This window comes from Armigeres subalbatus, chromosome 2, assembly GCF_024139115.2.
Source record: "Armigeres subalbatus isolate Guangzhou_Male chromosome 2, GZ_Asu_2, whole genome shotgun sequence".
NCBI classification, from domain to species: domain Eukaryota; kingdom Metazoa; phylum Arthropoda; class Insecta; order Diptera; family Culicidae; genus Armigeres; species Armigeres subalbatus.
Genome location: NC_085140.1, coordinates 369,724,655 through 369,748,728, shown reverse-complemented (window position 1 = coordinate 369,748,728; position 24,074 = coordinate 369,724,655). Strand labels below are relative to the sequence as shown.

At 39.0% G+C, this 24,074-nt stretch overlaps 1 protein-coding gene and 1 long non-coding RNA gene across 2 annotated transcripts; one reads left to right on the top strand and one right to left on the bottom strand.

The window, feature by feature from the left end:
- Positions 1-1,194: 1,194 nt before the first annotated feature.
- Positions 1,195-1,679, bottom strand: LOC134217218 (uncharacterized). Its single transcript, XR_009980951.1, has 3 exons — positions 1,578-1,679; positions 1,399-1,503; positions 1,195-1,330 (listed from the first exon to the last, which is right to left on the bottom strand). It is a non-coding gene; the product is annotated as an uncharacterized LOC134217218 (long non-coding RNA).
- Positions 1,680-8,893: 7,214 nt separating this feature from the next.
- Positions 8,894-23,843, top strand: LOC134213059 (uncharacterized). The gene is made up of 3 exons (XM_062691585.1): positions 8,894-9,352; positions 21,121-22,598; positions 23,257-23,843. Exons 2-3 carry the CDS (start codon positions 21,138-21,140, stop codon positions 23,377-23,379), a joined length of 1,584 nt encoding a protein of 527 aa, XP_062547569.1. The 5' UTR covers positions 8,894-9,352; positions 21,121-21,137; the 3' UTR covers positions 23,380-23,843.
- Positions 23,844-24,074: the final 231 nt, after the last annotated feature.

Genomic DNA, 24,074 nt, shown 5'->3' with positions numbered 1-24,074 from the left:
GACCGGAACTATAAACATAGGAGCTCGCCGCCGTATGAATGAAGAGATGCTTGGCTCAGGAGAATCCCATTCCGTGAATCTTCGGGCAAACCAAATTTCGAGAAATTGGAGGATACTGCGAACGTTTCCTCCAAAAATGAAGAGGCGGATTTCGGCATTGGAAATGCGAATGAACATCTGATAAAACAAGCACCCCTTTTATTGGAACCATCTCAAACTAGACAACACGATGTTCTCCATTACCGCACTGCTTCAATATCGGATGTAATCTAGGGCATATTCGGCAACAATTCATCTGTACATACAAGTAAGACCCATCCAATTTATTCTCCAGATTTCCTTATCTCCGCTAATCGGAGATAATAATTGCTTTCGGATTATTTTTCTTTTATATTTCTTGCTCTTTTTGTGTATGAGCGCTGTTAACTGGAGATTCATGAATATGGCACTGTGTTAATAATAGATTCGATGTCCCTAGTGCTGTTGCCTTAAAGACTGCTTTAAACTGAATCGGTTACCGATGCATATATACATGTACTGCGTGATGCTAAAAAAACAATGGTTTTGTCCATGTTATTAAAAACTGATTATATAGCTCATCAGTCAAATGTGATATAAATGCGCATTTTATTCCAACTTAAATAAAGGCCGAACAATTGATAATAGGCCCAAATTCTGTAATTCGAAATCTACCTCATTGATTATTGTTTTTTCAAGAATATTAAGACAGTCTGCTTCTTGACTTCACAACTGTGTATTATTTGTCAGATTATCCCTGGATCACGTCACGTACACACAAAAAAAAATCGTTGGTAAAATTAAAAGAAACGTTGGTAAAATTAAGAAAATTAGTTAGTGATTTTCAGTAGAAAGTATAGAATTGTTAAATCTACCAATGCAAAAAATGTCACCTCGGCAAGACGTTTGACAGGGACAACATTTTCAAAATAACATTTTCCTTTCAAAATGAATGGTGAATTTTACAATTGAATCAACCCGTGATACTTTTAAAACGACTAGTTGTATCCACTCTCAATTTCACAGGCGTATTTTAAATTTTAAATTGCCAAATTAAAAACAAAAACATTTAGAATTTGTTTTTTTTTTCTTTAGAATTTGTTATTTTATTATCATTTTAATCATTAATCATTATTCGGCCTACTTCCTATACTGTTTACATCTTTTAAAATCAGAGTTGCGTTTCGGGATGGTGGCGGCCAATTTCTTGTTGGTTTCATAAGTTGTTCGGCGTTCCGACGGGATTTCGTCGTGAAATTTCTATCTCCTGTCGCCGTCGGATGTGATCTTAGTAACAGCTAACAGCTTGGATCTGGCAACAAAATTAAATATGAACGTCTTTAATTTTTCTAAAACACTATCAGTATGATGAAAACTCACGAAAAGAAAACGCAGTCATGCCAAATGTAACGTCGAGTACTGATAGCCGGACACTCGATAGAAGTTAGGTGCTATTTTTTGCGGCCAGTGAACATCTACGACGATCTATAATAAAAGAAAATAAATACCATGAAGTTTACATTGCAAAGTCGAGCGTCTTGAAATATTTGCCTATTTACATTCATTTCGTCGAAGGAAGGTCCTGAATCTTGAAGCACTTGATTTTCTCTTGAAACGCCGGGAGTTATTTTTCGAGCCGACGTGTTGACAGCACGTTTGGTTGCCAGAGTATTTTTCATCCATATCCAGTGTTGCCAAACCAAGAGAATGAAAAGATTTAATTTAAGAAATTTTTACCCCTTAGTTCAAAAATTTCCGCATTCAATAGTACAATGTTTCATTGACAAAAAATCTTTGAAATAGAAAGTTTTGTTCTCAGAGTAAATGTTTCGTTACTCAAAACTACAAGTAATGAACAACTTTAAAATTGAAAGTGCGATATTCTCAAAAGCACAATTTTTTTTCTCTCTGTGTACAATCGCAATTAAAAACGTTTGGCCTGGAAGATGTTTGAAACTGTATTTGTAATTGAGTTTTGCGGCTAATTAAAATCTCCCCTTGTTTTTTTACAATTTACGAGAAGTTTTTAAACGGAAACCGGAGACAAACGGAACTCGGATTTCTTGGTGATTTTTTCTTTCGTTTCTTCATTTTTACTCCTCTTTCACTTTTCGCGAAAATTTGTGGTAAGCAATTTCAATAAATTGTGTTTTGACGGGAGTAATTAAAAAACGATTCCAAGCACGGCAAATATGCAGGATGTTGTAAGTAAAAATATAGTTAACTTTATCGTCATACGAGTTTACGCTTGTTTTTCATCGCTTTAATTTCTTTTTCTTTTACTCGTTCCAGAGAGCGAGTAATGGCGCTTAAACCTAGGCCTATATGTACATTGATGTACATAAGTATTCGTCATGTTTTCATAGTCATCTATCTGAATTTATGCGAATTTTTTTTGCCCATCAGTGTATAAGCCAGGGCACTAGACTAAAAACTGTGTCCCATCCCAAGACGTCGAGGACCCAAGGAGTGTACATTAATCTTCTTAGCAAAGTCACTCCCAACGATTCGTCATTCATCTTTCTCCCTAAATGTGAAACGGTTGGTACGGCTGTCCCGTCTTCCTTTCGTAGATTCAAAACTCTTCGTTGATCATGTTATTTATTACTAAATAATCTGATTGCCGGGGAGTTCTGGATTTTCTCCCAAATTCAAATGCTAAGACAAGACAAGACAAGACATTGTGTCATATTTATGATATGCTGCAAATATTAATGCAGACAAGAAAATGCTCGGGAATACAACCGACATTTCCAGGATGCTTTTCAATACTGGCTGTGCATGTGCTAAGACAAGACAAGACAAGACAAGACTAGCACGCTCGAGAAGTCAGCACACAAGCGATCAAATCAACGGATAGCTAGTTCGGCGGAATTAGGCCACACATTTGGCGATCCTGCCAGGTTGTTCCTGGTTGGAAATTATTGTTCTGTAAGTATCCTGTGGGCGTGATTGGGACATTTTTTTCTTCGGTTTCGACTTGTGATGTCGAAGGGAAGATCGCCGGAATAAATGATATGATTTCTCATCGGTTTCGACTTGTAGTGTCGAAGACGCTCTGGAAGAGCGTCGGATTGAATTATTTGCTCATCGGTTTCGACTTGTGATGTCGAAGAAGCTTTGGAAGAGCGTCGAATTGAATGATTTGCTCATCGGTTTCGACTTGTAGTGTCAAAGACGCTCTGGAAGAGTGTCGGATTGAATGATTTGCTCATCGAAGAAGCTCTGTAAGAGCGTCGAATTGAATGATTTGCTCATCGGTTTCGACTTGTGATGTCGAAGAAGCTCTGGAAGAGCGTCGAATTGAATGATTTGCTCATCGGTTTCGACTTGTAGTGTCGAAGACGCTCTGGAAGAGCGTCATATTGAATGATTTGTCCATCAGTTCTGACTTGGGATGCCAAAGACGCTTTGGAAGAACGTCGGTTTTGGTTTGTGATGTCGAAGGCACTCTGGATTGAAAAATGTGTTGTTCCTCACCGGTTTCGACTTAAAAAAGTCGAAGTCGCTCAGTAAGAGCACCAGCATAAATGATTTATTTCCTCATCTGTTCTGATATCTGATGTGATAAGCTGCTGTTGTAGAGCACCGGATTGAATGATTTGCCCATCAGTTTTGGCTTGTGACGTCGAAGACGTGGAAGAGCGCTGAAATAATTTATTTCAGAAAAATATATTAAGCTCTTTTAGTGGAATGTATTCAACCGTCTAAGAATAATTAAGTACTCTCCATTTAATTCCACCAATTATTTTCGATATCTTTGCAGATACGTATTTCGATTCACAAGTTGTGGTCGAAATACGTATCGGCAAAGATATCGAAAATAATTGGTGGAATTAAATGGAGAGTGCTTAATTCTTCTTAGACGGTTGATAATTTATTTGTTTTCTTATCGGTTTGGCTTAAACGAGTTTAAATATCGAAAAAACTCTGAAGTAGCGTCGAAGCAAATGATTCGTTTTCTCATCGGTTTCCACTTGTAATGTCAAAGGTACCAGATTGAATGATTTGTTGTTCTTGTCAGTTTCGATTAAACATGATTTGTTTTTCAGAATAAATTATTTGTTTTCTCATCGGTTTTCTGCTTGTTTTGTCGAAAGTAGAGATGGGCGCTCCGCTCAGGAGCTGTTCCAAAGATTCGCTTCCTTACGTTGAGCTGATGAACCATGGATCTTTTTTAAAGAAGCTCAGCTCAGCAGTTCACTTTAAATTGATGAAATCATTGTCAAACACGCGCCTAGAGAAACTCCCTCGAGCGTACGCACTCGAGTACGCGCGCTGTTGTATTTTGTACAGCACAAACGAAAATACCACGCTCGCGGTACACAACACAAGCGAGCTTGTATGAGCCTTCCAGTCCAGTACCACGCACGTGCTGATCGTTTATTATTTACACCTCAAGCACCATCAAGCCAAGCGACAGCACCATCTAGCCAAGCAACAGAAATCATTCTGCTGCAGAAAGGAAAAAGAAACACACAAGCAAAAATAATCTAGCTTGCCGCCTATTTCTTAACCCATACCCACATACTGGGCGCTACGAACGGACACACAAAAGATACCTAGTAGTGCGGTAGCGAACGAACCGTACTATAAGCAAAAGATCCGAAGATCCGAACAACTCTCAGTTCCGCTCATGTCGTCGTCCAGCTCGAAATTGCTGTGACATGGAAGCGAGAGCTGCACCACCAGCTCAGATCCGTGCGACACGGATCTCGATCCGGATCAGTCGCGACCGATTCTAGCGAGCGAACCGTGTGGTTCAAACGAACCGAACTGGGAGCTGTGTCTTGCACGGAGCGGATCTTTTACTTGCGACGGGTTTTCCCGCCAGCATACTGCTACATGTGCACTCGGTTTGTTTGTAGCACCGTGCTCTGTATTTTTTTACTCTCTTGTTTTTATTTCTCTCGCATTTCGGGAACCAATATCCAGTTTTCCGCGAGCGGTAATGGCCGCCAGCTTGCCTGCGGGCTAGTCTCTGATTTGACGTCTGTGGAGGGCAACTGCACCCACCGCTCCGAGCATTCTGACCAATGTGGCATATCAAAGGTGCGGATTCAGTGAATTCAAGCCTGCTTATATGCCACATTGATTAAAATGCTCGAATGGTGGGTGCAGTTGACCTCCAGAAACGTCAAACCAGAGACTAACCCGCAGGCATGCTGGCGGCCATTACCGCTCGCGGAAAACTGGATAGATGAATGGGCTCGCTTGTATGAAAATATCAACTACGCATGGTTAGAAGGGTTAGAAGCGCGCGCAAACTAGGCATTGATTTACTGCACCCAGTAGAAAGAGTAAACTTAAGACACGTGATATGGTTCATACATATCAGAGACTAGGGACTGAATTATCAAATTAACGATTTGAGAAACGTTATCAACAAAATGTAACTTAGAATTATGAATAGAAAATAATGCTGAGTTAGTTTTTGTATAGAAATAAATGTGATGGTTCTAAATGAACTCCTATACTTCAAAACTAGACGGTCAGAAAAAGCGTAATAAATGTAATTAGTTTAAAATTGTCGGTTTTTCAATAGAAATTATTACCTCACTGTAGCTTAACATTTTAAAAATTTCAAAGAAAGGTAAATAGATGGATGAGGAATGAATGAATAAATTAATGAATGACATAAACTTTTCAAATTTTTGAACAATATTTAAAATAATAATATTAACAATTATGTTTTATTATATGTAGCATTAAAGAACTGAAGAGCTGATCCAAGGAGCTGACTCTTTTCAATGAGCTGAACGGATCAGATCCGCTCACTGAAATGAGCTGTTTTGCCCATCTCTAGTCGAAAGTGCTGTGGAAGAGTATCGGATTGTTGCAGCTTTTGATAGTTGTGTAGAAAAGGGACGGATTGTTCGCGTCAAAGAATCGTTAATGCGGTGGACCAGCAGAACGCAACGTTTCAAATTTGAATTTCAAAGGTGTTGTGTGAGAGTGCCGGACTGATTGGCTTAAGCTTGAAGGACCAATACAGATTATGTTTGGAGAACCACCGATATTGTTTTGACTTTTCCCGTTGGAAGGCCATCAAAATTGTATTGGATATGGTCTGCCGGCTCGAATTCAATTTGGTTTGGAATTGCAATGCTGGATATATTTGCAAAAAAAGAGGGAATACAGATGGAGGATCATGAACAAAAAAAGTTGACAGTTCCGAAGGCTCAGAAAAAAGGCTGGATTAATTTTTTTAGTAAATATGCACTTGCGTATGGATTGGAAAATCGTATCAAACGTAGGATTCAAATATTTGACTTAGGATGATTTTGAATATGGGAATTGAGTACGGATATTGGAAACTGAATTGTAAAATTAAACTTGACCGCGATGTAAAAAAAATGCGTGAAAAAATTATGTAAACAGTTGTTTTATGAAAATTGCAAGTCAATGTTTTTTTTTTTTTTTTGATGAGAGAAGAAAGGGAATGTGAGGGAGAGATATTATCAATTTCCCACCTTATCGGCCGCGACGATTTGAAATCGTCGCAAAACAAATTGACGCCAAAATCGTCGCCAGCAGAAATGGCCATAAGATCTGTCAAATCAACTGTGAACAAAATTTTATATACTCAATAATCACTTTATTTCCCAAAATTGAGCCCTGTTTTTAATGCAGATTGATATTATTTACTAATAAAACTAACATAATTTTAATATAAAGATGTTGGCGACGATTTTGATAGTGCCTAAAAAATGGTCGGCGCGTTTTGTTACCAAGGAAACAGACAATATATTAGGAATTGGGCAATCCATTCTAAGCGTGCATTGATGACAGATATACAAATATCATCCGTATAACGGTTCGGTTACTGCTGTGTGAACCGGCCTGAAGAATAAACTTGATGCTCTTCCAAAATTTGGCAAATGTCAGCCCAAATATTGATTTCAGCATTGTTTTATTTTATTTTTAAAGATTAACAATTTTATAGGGAGAGAGTGCTAGTAATGTACACCGTACGTATAATGCACCCCCTGAACAAAAATCCAAATTAAACGCTGGAATCGATTATTTTCTGCAAACTTCAGTCGGATAGAGTTGCTTAGTGTAACAGGACAGCAGTTCCATACATTTATTATGGACTGGGAAGCAGAAATTTAGAGAGTGATTGCTAGTAATGGACCCCTTAACGACTGAAATTTACTTCAGTCTCTAGCGGAGCGACTTGATAAATTGTAGTTTTTCTGCACCAAATGACAAGCAACAGGTATAAGCAACGTGTTTCGTACATAAGACTAGACAAAACATTCATATTTACTACTAATGCAAGCATTTAAAAAATATGTAGCTAGCATGCCTATTATGGCAACCCCGGGTCCATAATACGCAACGTCGGGTTTGTTTATATACGTATTATGGTCCCCCTATTTGATTTACAAACCCGATGTTGCGTATTATGAGCCCGGGGTGGCCATAATAGGCATACTAGCTACATAATTTTGAAATGCTTGCTTTAGTAGTAAATATGAATGTTTTGTCTATTTTTCTGTGTTTCGAAACTCGTTGCTGATACCTGTTGCTCGTCATCTGGTGCAGAAAAACTAAAATTTATCAAGAGGCTCGCTCTAGCGGAGCAACTGAAGTAAATTTCAGTCGGTAAGGTGTTCATTAGGTACTAGCACTCACTACCTAAGTGACACAATCCTTTAAGTTGACGTAATCAACCGAGACACATATCCGAATAAAACATCTTTCATTGACGGGGAACGCGAGCAGTGTCGATTAAGCGCTGAGGGGGGTTGCGTCCGGCCGGTTCCGAAGAGTGGCATAATATTTTCCATTACACCGTGCTGCAAACTAAATGAACGGAAGTGTGTTTTTCAAGTGCATCCGTTACACATATAGAAAGTCTAGTATGTACCTGAAAAGAATCATTTGAATGTGCGTAAGCGTGGCTTCTAACACGCTAAGGCATTTTACATTACTTTCATATTCTTGTTAGAGCGCAAGATAATTAGTCGTTTTTTTTGCTTAAACGTAAACGAAAACGGCACATGCATAGACGACCGGATTATTAACAATATTTAACAATACATTATTGCTCGTCTCCATAATAAATAATGACTTGTAATATCGGTTTGAAATTCAGAACCAGTGTAGCACCGTGTTTTTCTATGATGCTTCACTAAATAGATAGATATACTATGGAAGGAGTTCATAAAGCCCTTTGAGAGTGAACGAAACGGGATCGTTACGATTGCATGAGATGGCACATTTGTGTTGCCCTCGGACGAACGCGACGCAATTCTGCTCTGTTCTAAAAATAGATTTTCCGTTTTTCCATCCATTATTGGGACGACTACGATGCCAGCGCAGGAAAAGTGTGCTTGTGTGCGGCTGGTAGACGTCATAAAAGTTGCTCTTCGCTTGCTGTGACCACAGCACAGCATGCTGCAAGCTTGCGCCGTGCTCGTGGGTTTGAGTGGGCCAAGCACTCACACTGACACCCGCCGAACGAGACTGGGAGCTTTTACACACGGTGCCGCCGAGGACGATGAATAAACAAGAAGGCGGACCAATCAGATGAACGATCGGAAGCTTCCACTAGGCTAGTGATGAAAGAAAGCTCAGCTGGGGTTCGTCGCATTTGCGTGCTCGTGGTGTTGATGCAGTGTACGGATGCCATGGCACACCACTACCAACCGATGGAAATCGCTCAATGAAGCTCCCGATGGGGTGGACAATTTAGGTTGCCGGATTGGAGGTTTCCACAGAGCGGGAGGTGAGGGGAGGAATTTTCATTCAGAACGTGTGGGCGATAGACTTGCAAGTTCGGGTGAAAAACCGAACCGATGCCGATTCAAAGTCTATAAAAGGCACTGAGCCGCTCGGTTATCAAGCAATTTGCTAGTGACTACGATAGTGAAAACGGTACAAGAAGCAAAGAAAAGCAGTACCAAGTGAAAGAGGTGCTCCCAAATAGAGACAGTGAATTGTGTATGATAGGAGCAATTAGAGGAAGAAAGAGACGCTGAGAGTGAGTGCCACGAAGCACGGGAGGTGTGTGGGGTGTCGATCAACTGACACCCACGCGGATGAAAATTTGCTTCCTACACAACAGCAGCAACAGTTCCAGGACTAACGTTGGAAAAAGTGGAAAATTCGTATTAATACAAATCATAGTGCAATAGTGAAGTGATAGAATAGAAGGGAAGCAAAATTCTCCCTCACAAGTAATAAAATCTCAGTGAATAAACTCCCTTTAGACAGCATTGCTTTGGACTACTCTGCAAAATTAATTCAGTGTGCAAAAGCCAGTTCCAAATACTTCAGTGTGTTGATTTTCTCTGGATAAAATCTAATTAGGAGTCACATCCTGGTAAGTAACATATGCGCGTTGATATGCTTGACTGCTGACCTAAATGTGAGACGACCCCCAGCAGTCAGTTCGTGTAAAACCTGTTGACACAAAATAGGTCATAACGGCAATACGGAGCCCTCTCTGAGATCCTTTGCGTGATTGCACCGTCGGTGAGCCTAAATGGCCTACCGCTCATACAGCAAAAATTCATATCCCATCTGATTGCACCCCCACCGACAATGCCTAAATTAAATTGGACTACAAAAGCTGATTAACCCACATTCTGTTTGCTTGCACCACATGCAGCTGCACAATTTCCCATACGCTGCTGCTAACTGACTGCTGCCAGCGAACAATTATCCCTCTGTAGTAAGCTCTGGCCGATAGCTTACCACTTCACCCGTCAACAATTATCGCCAAGAGTTAAAAATAGAAACCAATATATGCGAAGCTTATCCTTTGCTGAGTTTCATCACCATTGGCGTACCAATGGAAAAATAAAGGGCAGAAACCCACGAATATGTTTTGGAATTTCAAAGCTTCAATGTACTTATTATGACCTTCCTTAGATCCTCTGGATTACCACATGATACTAATCGCAATTTATGGATTTTTGAAATATTTTTTCGACCGCCTATCCAAGCTACATTGACATGATATAGAAATATTTTTTTTTAATCTTTCATTTATTTTGGAGGCTCAATTGCCGTGAAGCGTTACGGAGCCGAAATCAAGTTTAAAAATTCATTTCTTAAATCTTATACATAATGTTAGTTTTGGGGAACCAAAAGACTCGCGGTTCGGTCGAGGTTAGGGAATACAATAATATAGTAGGAAAGGAAGGGAATTTAGGGGGCTTAAGTAATTGGGTTGCTGATGTTCACATAGTTGACATTCTTGGCGAAATATAGAAATATTGTTGTGTTAAAATGTCACACGAAATAAATTGTTTATGTACTATATTTTTACAAGAAAAGAGAAAAAACTGATATAAGCTAACTGTTTTTCCTTTCATACTTGACTTGAAGGGAGCCGATCATTTGGCATTATTACTGGAACAAGAATATATTACCAAACATAAAGTACACAGATAGAAAAATCCAGTGAAATTTACGCCAAAAATCATGCACATAAATGGAACGTCATTATTAGCGTAATTGCGCAACGGATATAGCCTGAATGTATACAATATTTGACTTGAATCGTCTATATTGCATGCAAGTTGTAAGCAATCTTGTTTGGAAGAGGGCTATTTCAGCGAAGAATAGATTAAATTTCCGCATGGCAACTTTTACGCGCTGTCTACTTTTCATTATTTTTTTCTGTGTAAAGTTTCTGGTTTTTCAACGTTTTTAACAGTATTTCAGAAAGGTTAACAATGCGCCCAAAATATCAATTGCAAAAGAATTCTTTACTACTCTTTTTTCTACGAACTTATTCCTAACTGTTCCACATCTCACAGTTACAATTTTTTTTGAAGGTTAGGATCATAAACTTTGATTATTTTTGCTAACACGTGTCCCAACAGTTGAAAAAAAATCACAAAAATAATAAAGAACCTTTTATTCCTTCAAATTTGGTGGTCACGTAGTACACACTTAGAATTTCTGTGTAAATTTACGTTTATTTTGATGCACATATTTGGAGCATCAAAATACATCTAAAATTAAGTTAGCTGTTAAATTTACATCACTTTAAAATTCAATTAAGATCGTTGAATTTCACACGTTCAATATGACACACACGTGTAAAATTAAATGAATGTAAAAATCAATAGACGACGACCTTTGATTCCCTCTTCCCCAAATTCAATCAAACTTTGAATTAAATAAAACTTCGTTTCATCATTCATTTTTTTATTTTTCGCGCAATAAAAACCATAAATCTAAAAACTTATATAGATCTATCCGTTCGATACACAGTTAAAAATTCTGAAAATTACACGTCATGGAAATATTTAAACGCATATTTTTGTGTTCAATAGCCTCTAATTTTACATCCAACTTTTTCTTGTACGCAATATTGAATACAAGCTCCATAGTAACGACGACCTGTAATTTTAAAAAGTGATGGAAAAATGAGTCGAATCGAACGGAGCCTTTTTGGAGTTATCCGGTAAACTGTTGCATATGCATAAATGTCTGATTGGTAGACATTCGCGGAGCTTTCTCAAGCTAAAATTGAGAGCCGCGCCATGTCAAACAAATTGGCTGCAAAATAAGCAATGGATGACTTTTGAGATATGAAATAATATTCACCAAAATTAATCTTACCATCCTCGTAGTTGCTCCGCTGTTTAGGTTAATCTATTTCACTAACAAACGTTTTCGGCACACGTAGATACTATTTTACTTATCTCACAATATATTGACGACGAGTTGACGAGTTCTGCCTCCATGTTGTTTTAATATTTTAAAGTACATGGGTTGAAATTTACACGATCGTGTAAAAATAAAGTTTTGTTGATGAAAAAATAAATGCATTTTGATGTATCTTTACATCGATTGAAAAATGAGCAATGAGCCGTGTAATTTTATATCTTTTTCAATGCCCTAAATACGTGCATAGATTTCGATGGAAATTTCAATCAAATAACAAATTCAAGTGCTGTGTTATTACAGCTTGTTCTGTTTACATGCCGTTGAAATTTAATCATTTTTTTCTGTGTACATAATAAATATTGTTACATACGAAAATCTTCAAGTATAAGACGAACATTTGTAAGAAAACAATTGTTTGTCAAAAGTAGATCCCATATTCTTCTTCATCTTCTTCTTATTCTTTTTATTCTTCTTCTTAAAAAGTAAAGATTTTTAGGCCAAAGTAATCAAAAGTAGATCCCCTGGAGTTCAAACTAGAAATATCGCCTTACAAAAGCAGTACTTCGATTCCGAGATGTTCTACTGCATAATTACCACCCAATTTAATTTTATTATAGCGTCTCCCATTTTTCATTTAAAAAAATGTGAAATTTGAGATTTTTTGCATTTTATTGCTTCACATGAACACTTTATTTAAACGGAATGTAGAAAATATTTACACAGACATTTTTCTCTAGGTTTTCATTATTAAGGATTTTGTCTTTTTGTGACGAGTCTGTCTTTTGATTGCCTACTTCAGTAACAAATCTAATAATCGACTGATATGATACCAAAGGACGATTCAATCTTAAAACCGCCCTCGACATTCATACTCCAAGGTCCTGTCCTGGAGGAAACTGCCCTCACTACGCCATTGAGCCGTGCCGTGGCCAGCAACGTGTGCCGCATATTTTCTCTGGCATCATCGCCACCATCATCGCACAATGGTCCCCGTTTTCCGCCGGGCCGGCGCAATTTGCGGGTTTAATCAAATGGTGCTTGAAATTTGATGATGATCCGACACATCCCATTCCCAGCCGGAGAAGGCATTGCCGAAGCGATTAACAATTCCGATCCGACCCTCACATATTTTTCCAGGATGAACGAACAACCGGTTGTGAGCTCCCTTTCGGTGGCAATGACGAGTCCTTCCGGGAAATACTGTGTGGTTTGGTCCACACCGAGATAATATGCTGGTCGATGACACTTTGTGAGCATGAACAATAAATGGAATGACCTTCCCCGGGGCAGAACGGTGTCCTTCCCGGTTGGGTAATTCATTTTTTTTGTTGCCCTGTTGCTGCGAGCAAACGTTTCGAATAGCGCACAGTTCAAAGCAGAAGACCGCCGCCGGTCGGCAGCTACCACACACACCGGGGAAAGATTCGTTGTTTGCATTTCGCGCAGGTTCTCGTTGGGTATTCAATAACGTGCTCGGTATTTGGTGGGCAGAATTCGGGTTGCTGAAATGGATTGTCCTTGGGTTGCAAATATAGACACACCGGTAATGTTCGAAGGCTTTCGAACGGTATGTTCTTCTTTCTACTTTTATGCTGGGCCTAAAAGGCCGGCGAATTTTCTATTTTTCATATACATAAAAATTTATTTCTGTCTGACTTATAGACTCGGAAACTACTTAATCGATCGGCTTGTAAATTTTTAGGTTTTTGGGGCCGAAGAAGGTTCTTAAGATGGTTCGAGACCTCTCCCCGCTTAGGAAAGGAGGGGCTCCCATACCAATGAAACACTAATTTCTACATAACTCGAGAAATAATCAAGCAAATGGAACCAAATCTGGCATTTGGAGGTTTTTGGAAGGGAAGATATGTTTTTGTGGTGGTTCGAAACCCCTCCCCTTTCTTGAAAGGGGACTCTCATACAAATGAAACAGAAATTTCTGCACAACTTGAGCACTAATCAGAGAATCAATAAATTTTAAGCGAAACGAAGTTCGTCGGGTCTGCTAGTCTGAAATAAAAATGCAAATGTTTAGAAAATAACAAAGTGAAAAAAATAAACACTATACTTACCCCCCATGATAGTCATGAACATGTGGTGATCATATTCTAAATTTTATTGAATGCTATAAGAAATGCTGATCGGCTGAACTTACATGTCATCATTGTGCGAGCTTCAATAGATTTCAATAATTGTATATAGGGTTACTGCTCCTGGACTTCATCTCATAGCTCCGATATTGGTCTCACGAAAAACAAAGCAATGAAAAGGTATTTTGTTTGTTTATTATTTTTGTGATTTTTTTCAGCAGTGAGCATGCATGTTAGCAAAAAGAAGCGACGAAATTGGTGCGGAATTTCTTTGTTTCGCTATGAGATGAATATATGTACAGTGAGATGGAAAACGGAACAGTTCCCCTATATATAATAATTTCAATTCATTTCAATAACAATTTAAGATCAATAACTGCACCGGGTAAGTAGTTATGGTCAGTTCAGAAGCTCGAATTAGAGAACGAATTTACCTCTATGTCTCCACAAAGATCACAGGAAGTAACAGTGGGCAACCAACATCGCTTCAGCATGTGTTGGCATGTTAAGCGATTACCTGATCCATCACACTGTGATTAGTTTTTAGCTAACCACGCATAAATCGATCTTATTTACTTCGTAACCTTTTCTAAGGAGCTAGCATTCCAAGGGATAACATGATCCATCGCGCACTCTAAAATTAAAAATAGCTCTGTTATTCACTATGAAGTTAAAAAAAAACACTGAAGCGTCGGATAACGCAATGTCTATTTAACTGCTTTTATTGAACTAAAAAGCCGATAACATATAAGACAAAATGAGAATGAGCTTGAACAAGCTGTAATTACACAAAGAACCGATAGATGCTATATGAGACTCATTCTCAATGTGTTAAAACTGGTGACACAAAGTTAGGCATTAGCAGTGCCGACCGTGTCTAAATGAAGGAACGGAAGTCGCTTTGAACGTTACAGTCGCTTTGATCGAAGTCCTCTGCACTTCCACTAGGAAGCACTAAGATTAGCCTCGCCAGATGGTATTCTCCGGTAGGCCGTGTCCTCCTTTTCTAAATGATGTCCCTTTCCCCCCCTTCATCCAAACATGTCCTTCTGGCAAAATAATATATTTGAAAATTATTTTCATAACACAAAAACCGTTGTCGTAAGAAAAACTTCACATTCAGAGTGTATTCCCCCAACAGTTGATCATTAGATCTATATCGTCTCCAGAACTACAGTATGGTGATGATCATGACCATCCCACCATATACCCCTAAAAAGGTTTGAGCTAGACAATTATCTTTAATGAACAATTTTATCAGATTTGCATAAAAAACGATCTGATTTCCATCACTGATAAAAATTAGATAACTTTCCATTATACTATCCAGCAAAAATTGTGAATTGAAAAGAATCTAATTCAAAAGTACAGAGCTCAATATTACCAAGCGGATCTACATGGAGCGAAACACCATTTTGGAATACAAAAAGCAAAATGTGGAACATGAAACCAACAATTAAAAGGTGTTCTACTTTCCGTACCATTCCTACAGTTGTTTGTTTTCAAATGAATTTGAGTTGTTGCTTCCTGTGAAAGATCCTCAAGCTTTCCAGATCTTATCAATGCTATTAATAATTGTCTAATTGTACGATCAATTCCTAATAGTGCAGTTCTGATCGATTTAGCTAAACATGAGTCACAGACACCCGTTCATGACAAGTGTGGCACGAGATATTATAACTTGGTTTGGTTTTAAATAAACCTAGCAGAGTTCGTTTTCAGACCAAATTCATACCCAGCAATTGTGTATTTTTTCATGTCACACAAAAACGTTGAATGTTATTCCGTCACGGAATTTCCGTGTTGCTTCGGACTACGCAGTATTACTTCAGTATTGTGGTTCTATTATAAATCTAGAGAGCATTCCATAGATTCTCAATGGACAAAGGAGAGAGGAAAAGTCTGTATTGAATCAATTGGGTTAAATATTTTAACACATAACAACCTCTGAATATTTTAACATAATCAATTTTGCAACTGATAATTTTCGTTTCCCGTTATGAATGTGAGAAAGGGTCATTTAGGAAAAAAAAAATCATTCGGCCGAACGCCACTGGGCCCAATAACACGTGAGGCTGGAAGTAATCTTGCAGAATTCCATTTGGCCGAATTGAACGTTCGTCCGGAACGGTTATTGGGCCGAAAACGGTATGGCCGAAAAGGTCATAGTTTGGCAGAATAGGTCATTTGGCCTAAACGGTTGTTTAACAGAAAGGGCCATTTGGCCGATCGGGACATACGGAAGAAGTAACAAATGAGGAGTGAGAAGTGAGATGACTCACTTCAGCGCGTGTTCTAGCAATTAGAATATGCTTCATCGTCCTTTTTCGATTATTTTATAATTAAATCGTAATTGTAATCAGAACCACGGCCCACTTGAGAAAGTTTCCCACGGGAGAAGTGTGAAGTAGGAAGTCAGAACTCAAGAGAGAAACGAGAAATAAGACGTCTTACTTCTCACTTTTAACATCTCATTTCTCACTTGTTACTTCTTTCTTCTCATTCCCACTTCTAACTGTGAAAGTGAGAAATGAGAAGTAAGAAGTAAGAAATGAGATGTAAGAAGTGAGAGGTGAAACATCTCACTTCTCATTACTCTTTTCTCATTTCTTATTCCTCATTCCTCTTTTTTCACAGTGTGAAGTGAGAAATGAAAAGTGGGGAGTTACAAGGGACTAAAAGGAAGTGAGAAGTAAGACGTCTCACTTCTCACTTTTCACTTTTCATTTCTCATTTCTCACACTGAGAAGTTAAAAGCGTCAAATGGGAAATAGAAAGTAAGAAGTGAAAAGTGACGCACAAGATACGAAAAATTAGATGTAAAAAAATCTGACTGCTCAAAACTTATTTCTCACTTCTTAAGAGAAGTGAGAATTTAGACGTCTCAGAATCACTTATCAATTTTCACTCATTTCCTAATTCTCATAGTCGATTTCCGGAAAGGGGCATTTGTCCGAATGTCATTAGGCCGAACATGTTATTTAGCGAAAAAAAAGTCGTTTGGCTGTTTAGGTCGTTCGGCCAAAAATGCCGTTTGGCATAAATGACCTCTTGTCAAAAAGAGCTTTCCGTATCTTATTTCTCCCTTTTCACTTCGCACATTCTACTTCTTACTTTCATCTTCTCACCTCTCACAGTGTGAAGTGAGAAATACTTTATTTCCCGACTAGAAGAACATAACAAAAACTGAACAGCATTGTGATATTTATAACGCATTTCGATAAAATTTTGTTATTAGACACCATTATCTTTCAAATAGTGTAACAAGATTTCATCATAGTATCTATGATTATATGATTTGAAAAAGTGCTTAACACCGAATTGCCGAACACTAGGCAATCAAAATAGATATAGTAAAGTCTCCTTGAGCTAGATATCACAATGCTGAAATAGTTTGAAAAGATTGGCTAATATATTTTTTATCTGATTCTGTTATAAATTTCTTACTAATATTATTTTTGTGATTTATGTTTCAAACTTTCGAAGTTCTGCCAAAACGCACCAACCGGCTTTTGACTGATTTGTGATATTTTGTTCGTACTAGAAAAACGGAAAACATTTCATATCAATTCATATATACATTTGTTGTAGGATATCCTCAGTAATGGGGTTAAGGGATATCGGATACGATTCACGATCAACTAAATCTGCTAAACGAAAACTTGTTTTTGCCCAAGTAGGTATTTTTCTGTTGGCGTTTGGTGCGATTTGGCCGAACCCCGACCAAATAGTGTATTTTTTTATTTAGACATTTCGAAAACATCCTACACTAAGTTTCTAACATTTTTTGTTATATAAATTTAGTATAACATAATAGCATACGTTGACATTATATGACCTTCTACTCGGGTTTTCATTTCTAACAAGGCGTTTTACTTCTCACTTCTTTGTTTTTCTGACTTGAAGTTTCTCACTACGAAATGTGAGAAAAGAGAAGTAAGAAGTGAAAAGTGTGACGTCTCACTTATCATTTCTCACTCTTCTCACTGTGAAAAAAAGAGTGTGAAATGAGGAATGAAAGTGGAAAGGTGAAAAGTGAGACGTTCCATCGCACGCTTATTATATTCATTTCCAACTTCTCACTTCTCATTTCTCACAGTGAAAAGTAAGAATGAGAAGCGAGTAGTAACAAGTGAGAAATGAGAAGAGGACGTGTTACTTCTTGCTTCACATTCCTCATTTCTTCTTACTTCGCACTTTTCACTTTCTTATTCATTATTCACTTATGGCCAAACGACATTCTCGACCTTATTACCCGGTCAGCAAACGACATTTACGGTGATATGACCTGATCGGCCAAACGACATTTTCAGCCAAATAACATTTTCGGCCAAATCGCCCTTTCTGTCAAACGAACGTTTCGGCAAAACGGATTTTTCAATCAAATGACCTACACGCTAAGCTGAAATAACCCTTCGCTAGGCTTTCTATCTGTTTTTTTTTTTATATTAGCAGATTTCAAAATCTGGATATGTTATCAAAACGGATTTTAGTCAGGGGAACCCGAAACAAACATTTTTATATATGGCAACATGAGATCGTCGATGCATTACGGGAAAACATGAGAATTTTGATTGAATGCAGCAATAACAAGGTAAGAATGGTGAAATAAAACAAACTGTTTATCTAAAAAAAATTACAAAATAGCAATATTCTGGAGCTAAACAGACTGGGTAACCGTTACTCAAACATTTTTCCAAGTATGATTGATGAGATTTGAGTAAAGTAACCTCGGTTTTGCAGAATCTGGATCACTTCGTCATAATTCTGGGTAGGTCCAGGTGAGCGTAAGTTCTGCTAAACGACTCTTTTGGGCAAAATGATCTGTTCAGCAAAACGACATTTTCGACCAAACGGTATTTTTGACCAAATGATCCCGCTTTGTCAGCCAAATTACATGTTCAAAATGCTTGTTTTGCCAAATGGCCCTTTAGACCAAATGGCATTTTGGCCAAATGTCTTTCGGCCAGATGATTTTTGGCCTGATGGTTTGTTCGACCAAATGACATATTCGTTTTTTATCTGCCTAGTAGACTTCGGTGGAATGGCCAATTTCCAGTTGGGGAGTAGTTTGAAAAATTGAAACATTTTGGAAATTGAAAAATTTGCTTCTCGAAATGCGGATATTTCCATATCGGAACGCGGAGGATTCCTAATCAGAGCACGGAATTTGAACATTTTGCTTTTTAGAATTCAAATAATTCTTCTGCGAATCATGGTCTTCTTGAAACGCAATTTGTACCTCGATGCTCGAAAAATTTGCATTTTGTTTCTCGAATAATTTTCATCGAATCGCGAGGAAAATTCCTCCCTGATCTCGGACAATTTATTGTTCCTTGCAACAAAATGACAACTTTCGTGATCATTTTCCAAGGCTTCCACAGATGTGTAAAATTTATCTGCAGTACAAACAGCACGTGCTATCAAAGCCACCAATCCACCACGTTGCGGACAAATTTTCAAAAATATCAAAATATGTCCGAATATTAATGCTTATGCACAAATTCGATTTCTTTATGAACAATTTCAATTAGTATAATAATAACATTTGTCGGTAACTTTGTATATTCCTCAGACGCATTTGATTTTGTTACTGAATATTTCAACACTCTATGTCAACATATCAAAACAAGTGACGCAAACCGAAATGAGTGATTTCTTGCCAAACATTCAATCAAATGCCCTTCCCCGATTGCGTCACAACCTTCTGTTGATGATTTGATGCATGTATATTTTGTGCGTAATACTCTGGGACGATATCATTTCTATCATTTATTTATGGCCGTACAATAGCCACAATGAAGAGCGGGGATGAGTCTTAAGGACCATCAATTTTTTTTTCGGTGGGTCACATCCTAAAAATATCATGACTAGCTCATGCCTTCCGGCTATAGAGCTCCTATTTAACTCCATTTATTTAAGTGCCATCAAAGTTTTGCGGCTACCAACCGTAAACTACGAGCAGCAAAACATACATATACCCGGCTGCTAGCCACTAACCAATGCCGGCCTGTCCTGCCCCGAGGCAAGCGAAATCGTGCCAAAATTAGATGACCCGTGTGACACAAGTCGGAGGGTTACAATGGGTGTTTTTGATACGAGCAAGTGGCCAAACATGTGGTCAGTGTTTATTAAAAAAAAAGTACCGTAGATCTTTCCGGTATGTCCAGATGTAACAAAATACTAGAGAACTTTGAAAAAATCAGATAACCTCCAGCATTGTACAACATTGATATTTAGTTATATGAATCTCTTCAAACTATTTAAAAGTTCTTAAGATTTTAGACTAAACAGTTCGTTCAGAACAGACTATGTTTATTAATTACATCGAAGACAATTAAGATCTGGCTATTGATTAAATCGAATAAATATTTGAAGCAAATCAGTTTCCTAATATTAGCCTCGTGAATTCCTATTGTGTGACCGGCAGCCCAGCACCAAGATAGATGATTATGATTGTAGCCAAATAAAAACTACTGATTCATATACCATCATTTGTTTGTGCCCACTATGGTACAGTTAGTGCCGTGGCTCGTGGATGGGCTTCGCTATATAAAACCACAATAATGGCACTCTGCTCGGCGATGGGTCGCCCCGGTCAGGTCAGGAAAAGCGGAGTGCACTCCATATTGGTTACATTTTCTTTGGCACCGCCGCACCATACCACAGCCGGGGAGCAATCAGTGATGTGGTGAAGAGCAAAAGCCATCGAAGGCCACCGCCAGCCTCAGTCGGGCGGCGAGTTTTGTATACTCGCTATCCCTGTCTAGCGTCGATGACGCAAATCCGCGCCGCCCGTCCGAACCCGGCGACAGCCGCGTACCCAACCCTTTTATAATCCTTGAAGTTCAACAGCTCTGAGCTAGTCAACCCGCTAGGAAAGCGATTCAACGCGCGAACGTGATGTTAGTTAAGTAAGCAGTAGGGATTCTCAATGCCGGCATAACTTTTCTCTTTCAACCGAACAAAACAGACAAAGGAATTCATGATAAGATCGCATATTACAACACAGCCGCCAGGAAAGGTAGAAACAATGTTGCGTAGTATTTATTCATCTGGAATAATTCCAACACTTTACTCAGAAAACAGTATACATGTCATAGGCACAAACTCAAGTATGTGAAGTTAAAATAAAATTTTAAATTCATAGAGTGAGAAACATTACCTCCTAGACATCCCAAAAACTGACTGTTGACTGTGCTATCGTTGTTTTACAGCGCTCGTGTATTCACGTAGACGCACATGCTCGCTCTTATATCCCAACTTTCATCAACTAACAATCGACGCTCTTCTGTTTTCTTTCTCAAGGACTTTTCCTTTGTGCTAGTGAAATCAGAAACCTCACACGATTTTTCGTTTCTCTCCCTTGCATCAACAGGTGCACAATCAACAATCATGCTGACCGTTTTGTTGCCCCTGTTTGGTTTAATGGCTCTCGGTAGCGCGTCGCTTAGCTATCCGATATTCGGCACTAAGCGGTATACTCGAGCGAATCTACTTCCAGCCAACGACTACGGAAGCTCCCTAACGGTACCGTTGTACTCACCCGTTCCCCAGTACTACGAAAATCAGCCGCAGTACGTGCCAATGCAGTCCTACTCGGTAGGGCCTGCCGCATCGGATTACTACGACGATAGCAGCTACTATAATAGCAATTACTTCTACGTTCCACCGGTGCAGCGGCGGCATCAGCGGTTCGATCGGTACCCATCGTACGGCCTACCAACATTCCAAGGAGAATACAAACCAACACCGTACTACTATGCGCACGCACCCAGTTACAGCTACTCGGACGACCGAGAGTCCAACAATCCCCTGGATGACCTTCACGAGGAAATGCTCCAGGAAGATGAACGCGAACGTGCGCGGGATTACATGCCCGTGGGTCAAGAACAATGGTATGAAAGTCCTTCGCGTCATCCCGCTGACAATGCATTCCTCCGTAATCTCATCATGTACAATAATCAGATGAACTCGCTTCGCAATAAACAGTTCGAATCAAATGAAGACTACGAGGAATACGAAGACGCTGAGCCAGAATACTACGACGCCCCTTACGCAGAAAACCGGAACACCTACAGCGGCTATGTAAATCCGTATACCGGAAGCAGCCAGAGCAATAGCCTCAACAGCAACAGCCGTAGTACATTGAACAAGATAACCAGCTTACGAAACAGCATGGCCAAGAACGCCGTCGAAGATGACGAAGAAGTCCAAGAGCTGAAGTCCCTCATCCACCAACAAAAGAACAGCCGTTTGCTTCAACAACAACAACAAGCTCAAACACACTTTTCCGAACAGCAAACCCCTGCCCCAATTGCCGACCTCAAGCAACATCAGCAACGCTCCTTATCCAACGACTACCAGCAGTACACCAATAGCGACAGCTGGCAACGTGATAGCCCCGCTTACAACACCTACGACTACGACAACGACAATGACAACGAGTACGACGACAGCTGGAGCCATTGGGAACGCAAACGCAACCTCCAACCCAAAAAGCTCATACTTTCAGCAATCGCTGCGGCAACCACTACACCACACGTTCAACAAACCATCACCACCACCACCACAACTACCACCGAAAAGCCCAAGGTTGAAATCATTCAGGGACGCAATGGGCAGAAGGAGGTGGTGCTACCGCGGCCGGCTTTACCGGTGCGAAATCCGTTCGCCAACGTAGCAGCAACCGGACTGCAGCAGCAGCAACAGCAGAAGACCGCATTCCGGCCGCAACCTGTCGATGGAGTGGCGGTGCAAGGCAAGCCATCACCGTCAGTGGCGGCGTCATCGCCATCGAACAAAAGTGTGTACGATACGATCAAGAAGATCATCGATATGCAGCAGAACCTGGAGGTAAGTTGGGATGTTTCTATTTTGCATTGAATTATTTGCTATAAATTTCCTCCGTTTGATTTTATTTTAATGTAATAGACTAATCAAATAAGTCATTCGAGTTAGCGATATTGGCACACAAAACTGGATCTTATTGGATTAAATGTAATCATGAACAGTCATGAACAGGGATTGAACCCAAAAGAAAATTTAAAATGTCTCTCACTTATCATCTATGAATACATATACGATATGTAGCATACCGCGAGAGACTTTTTTAGCAAACTGTTCTGATATAGAACTGATTCGGGAGGCTATATCTTATATGATAAATTTCAAACGCGCCGGGAGCACTGATGCATTTCCACTTGTTCTACACAGCTGCGCGGTCCCCAACACAAAATAATCGAGAACAAAGCGAGAATCATCACTTCTCCGATTCTGTTTTTTCGCACTTGTACACAAATTTGATAAATTTGTTATCATGGCTTGTTATGATTAGCAACAGTTTTTGCCTTTCTTTTATCGTTGTTCGTTATCCATTGAGAGCAATTTCTGCAAACCCTGGTCATGAATTATTATTCAATGTCATTGATATTTTACTGGAAGTTTTCTATAACACTTACCTACAAATATGTTTCATAACTAATGTTTTCATTTCATTGTGTACTCATTACAGGACGCGGATCTGAGGCAACAACTAGACAGTCAACGACATAAGGGAACCCGTGTTCACAAGCGATTCGTCTCGACGGCCGAATCGCTAGTCCAGCAGTTGGATGGCCTGAAACGAACAGCGTAAATATGCTCCTGGGATGAAAGAATCACTCAAACAAGGCTCTAATTTCTCCCAAAGTTGCTCCAAACCTATCTTCCACTTCATCTACCCCACTCTACCTTGTTTCTCTCTAAATTAAGACGCGATTCTCGGTTTCCTCCCATCAGAATCACAATCCACAACCCATTCTCACGCACGTATTTCCATTTCTCTCGAATTACCGCGCCATCCAAAAGCGCGCTGGAAATAGTTCAATTTTATAAAAACAGAAAAACAAATTGGTGATAGTTATTATGGATGTGTGGTTTGTTTTAAAAAGAATTTCTTTGTAGGACAAAATTTGTTCAAACTAAATAATTTACAGAGCTACAAATAATAAGAAAACTAAATGTGAAACATTCATACATACACACATACTGAGACACAAAAGAGAACACTGATTGAGACTGAATTTATGTAAATAATTATAAAAATGAGTATAAACAAAGGTATATACATATATATTTACGAATGTCGAGAAAGAAAACTGAATTCAAATTGATATATTTGAACATTTTTAGCACTGTTTAAGTCGAAATCTTTTTTCTTCGATTTTTGCCCAACAAACTTTCTCGCTTTCTATCTCTCTTCACAAGATACCGTACTTTTTACTGTAAATACCTTTTTCTCCCCTCGAAACATACATTGCCAATCAATTTCGGAAATCACTTCTCAGTTTG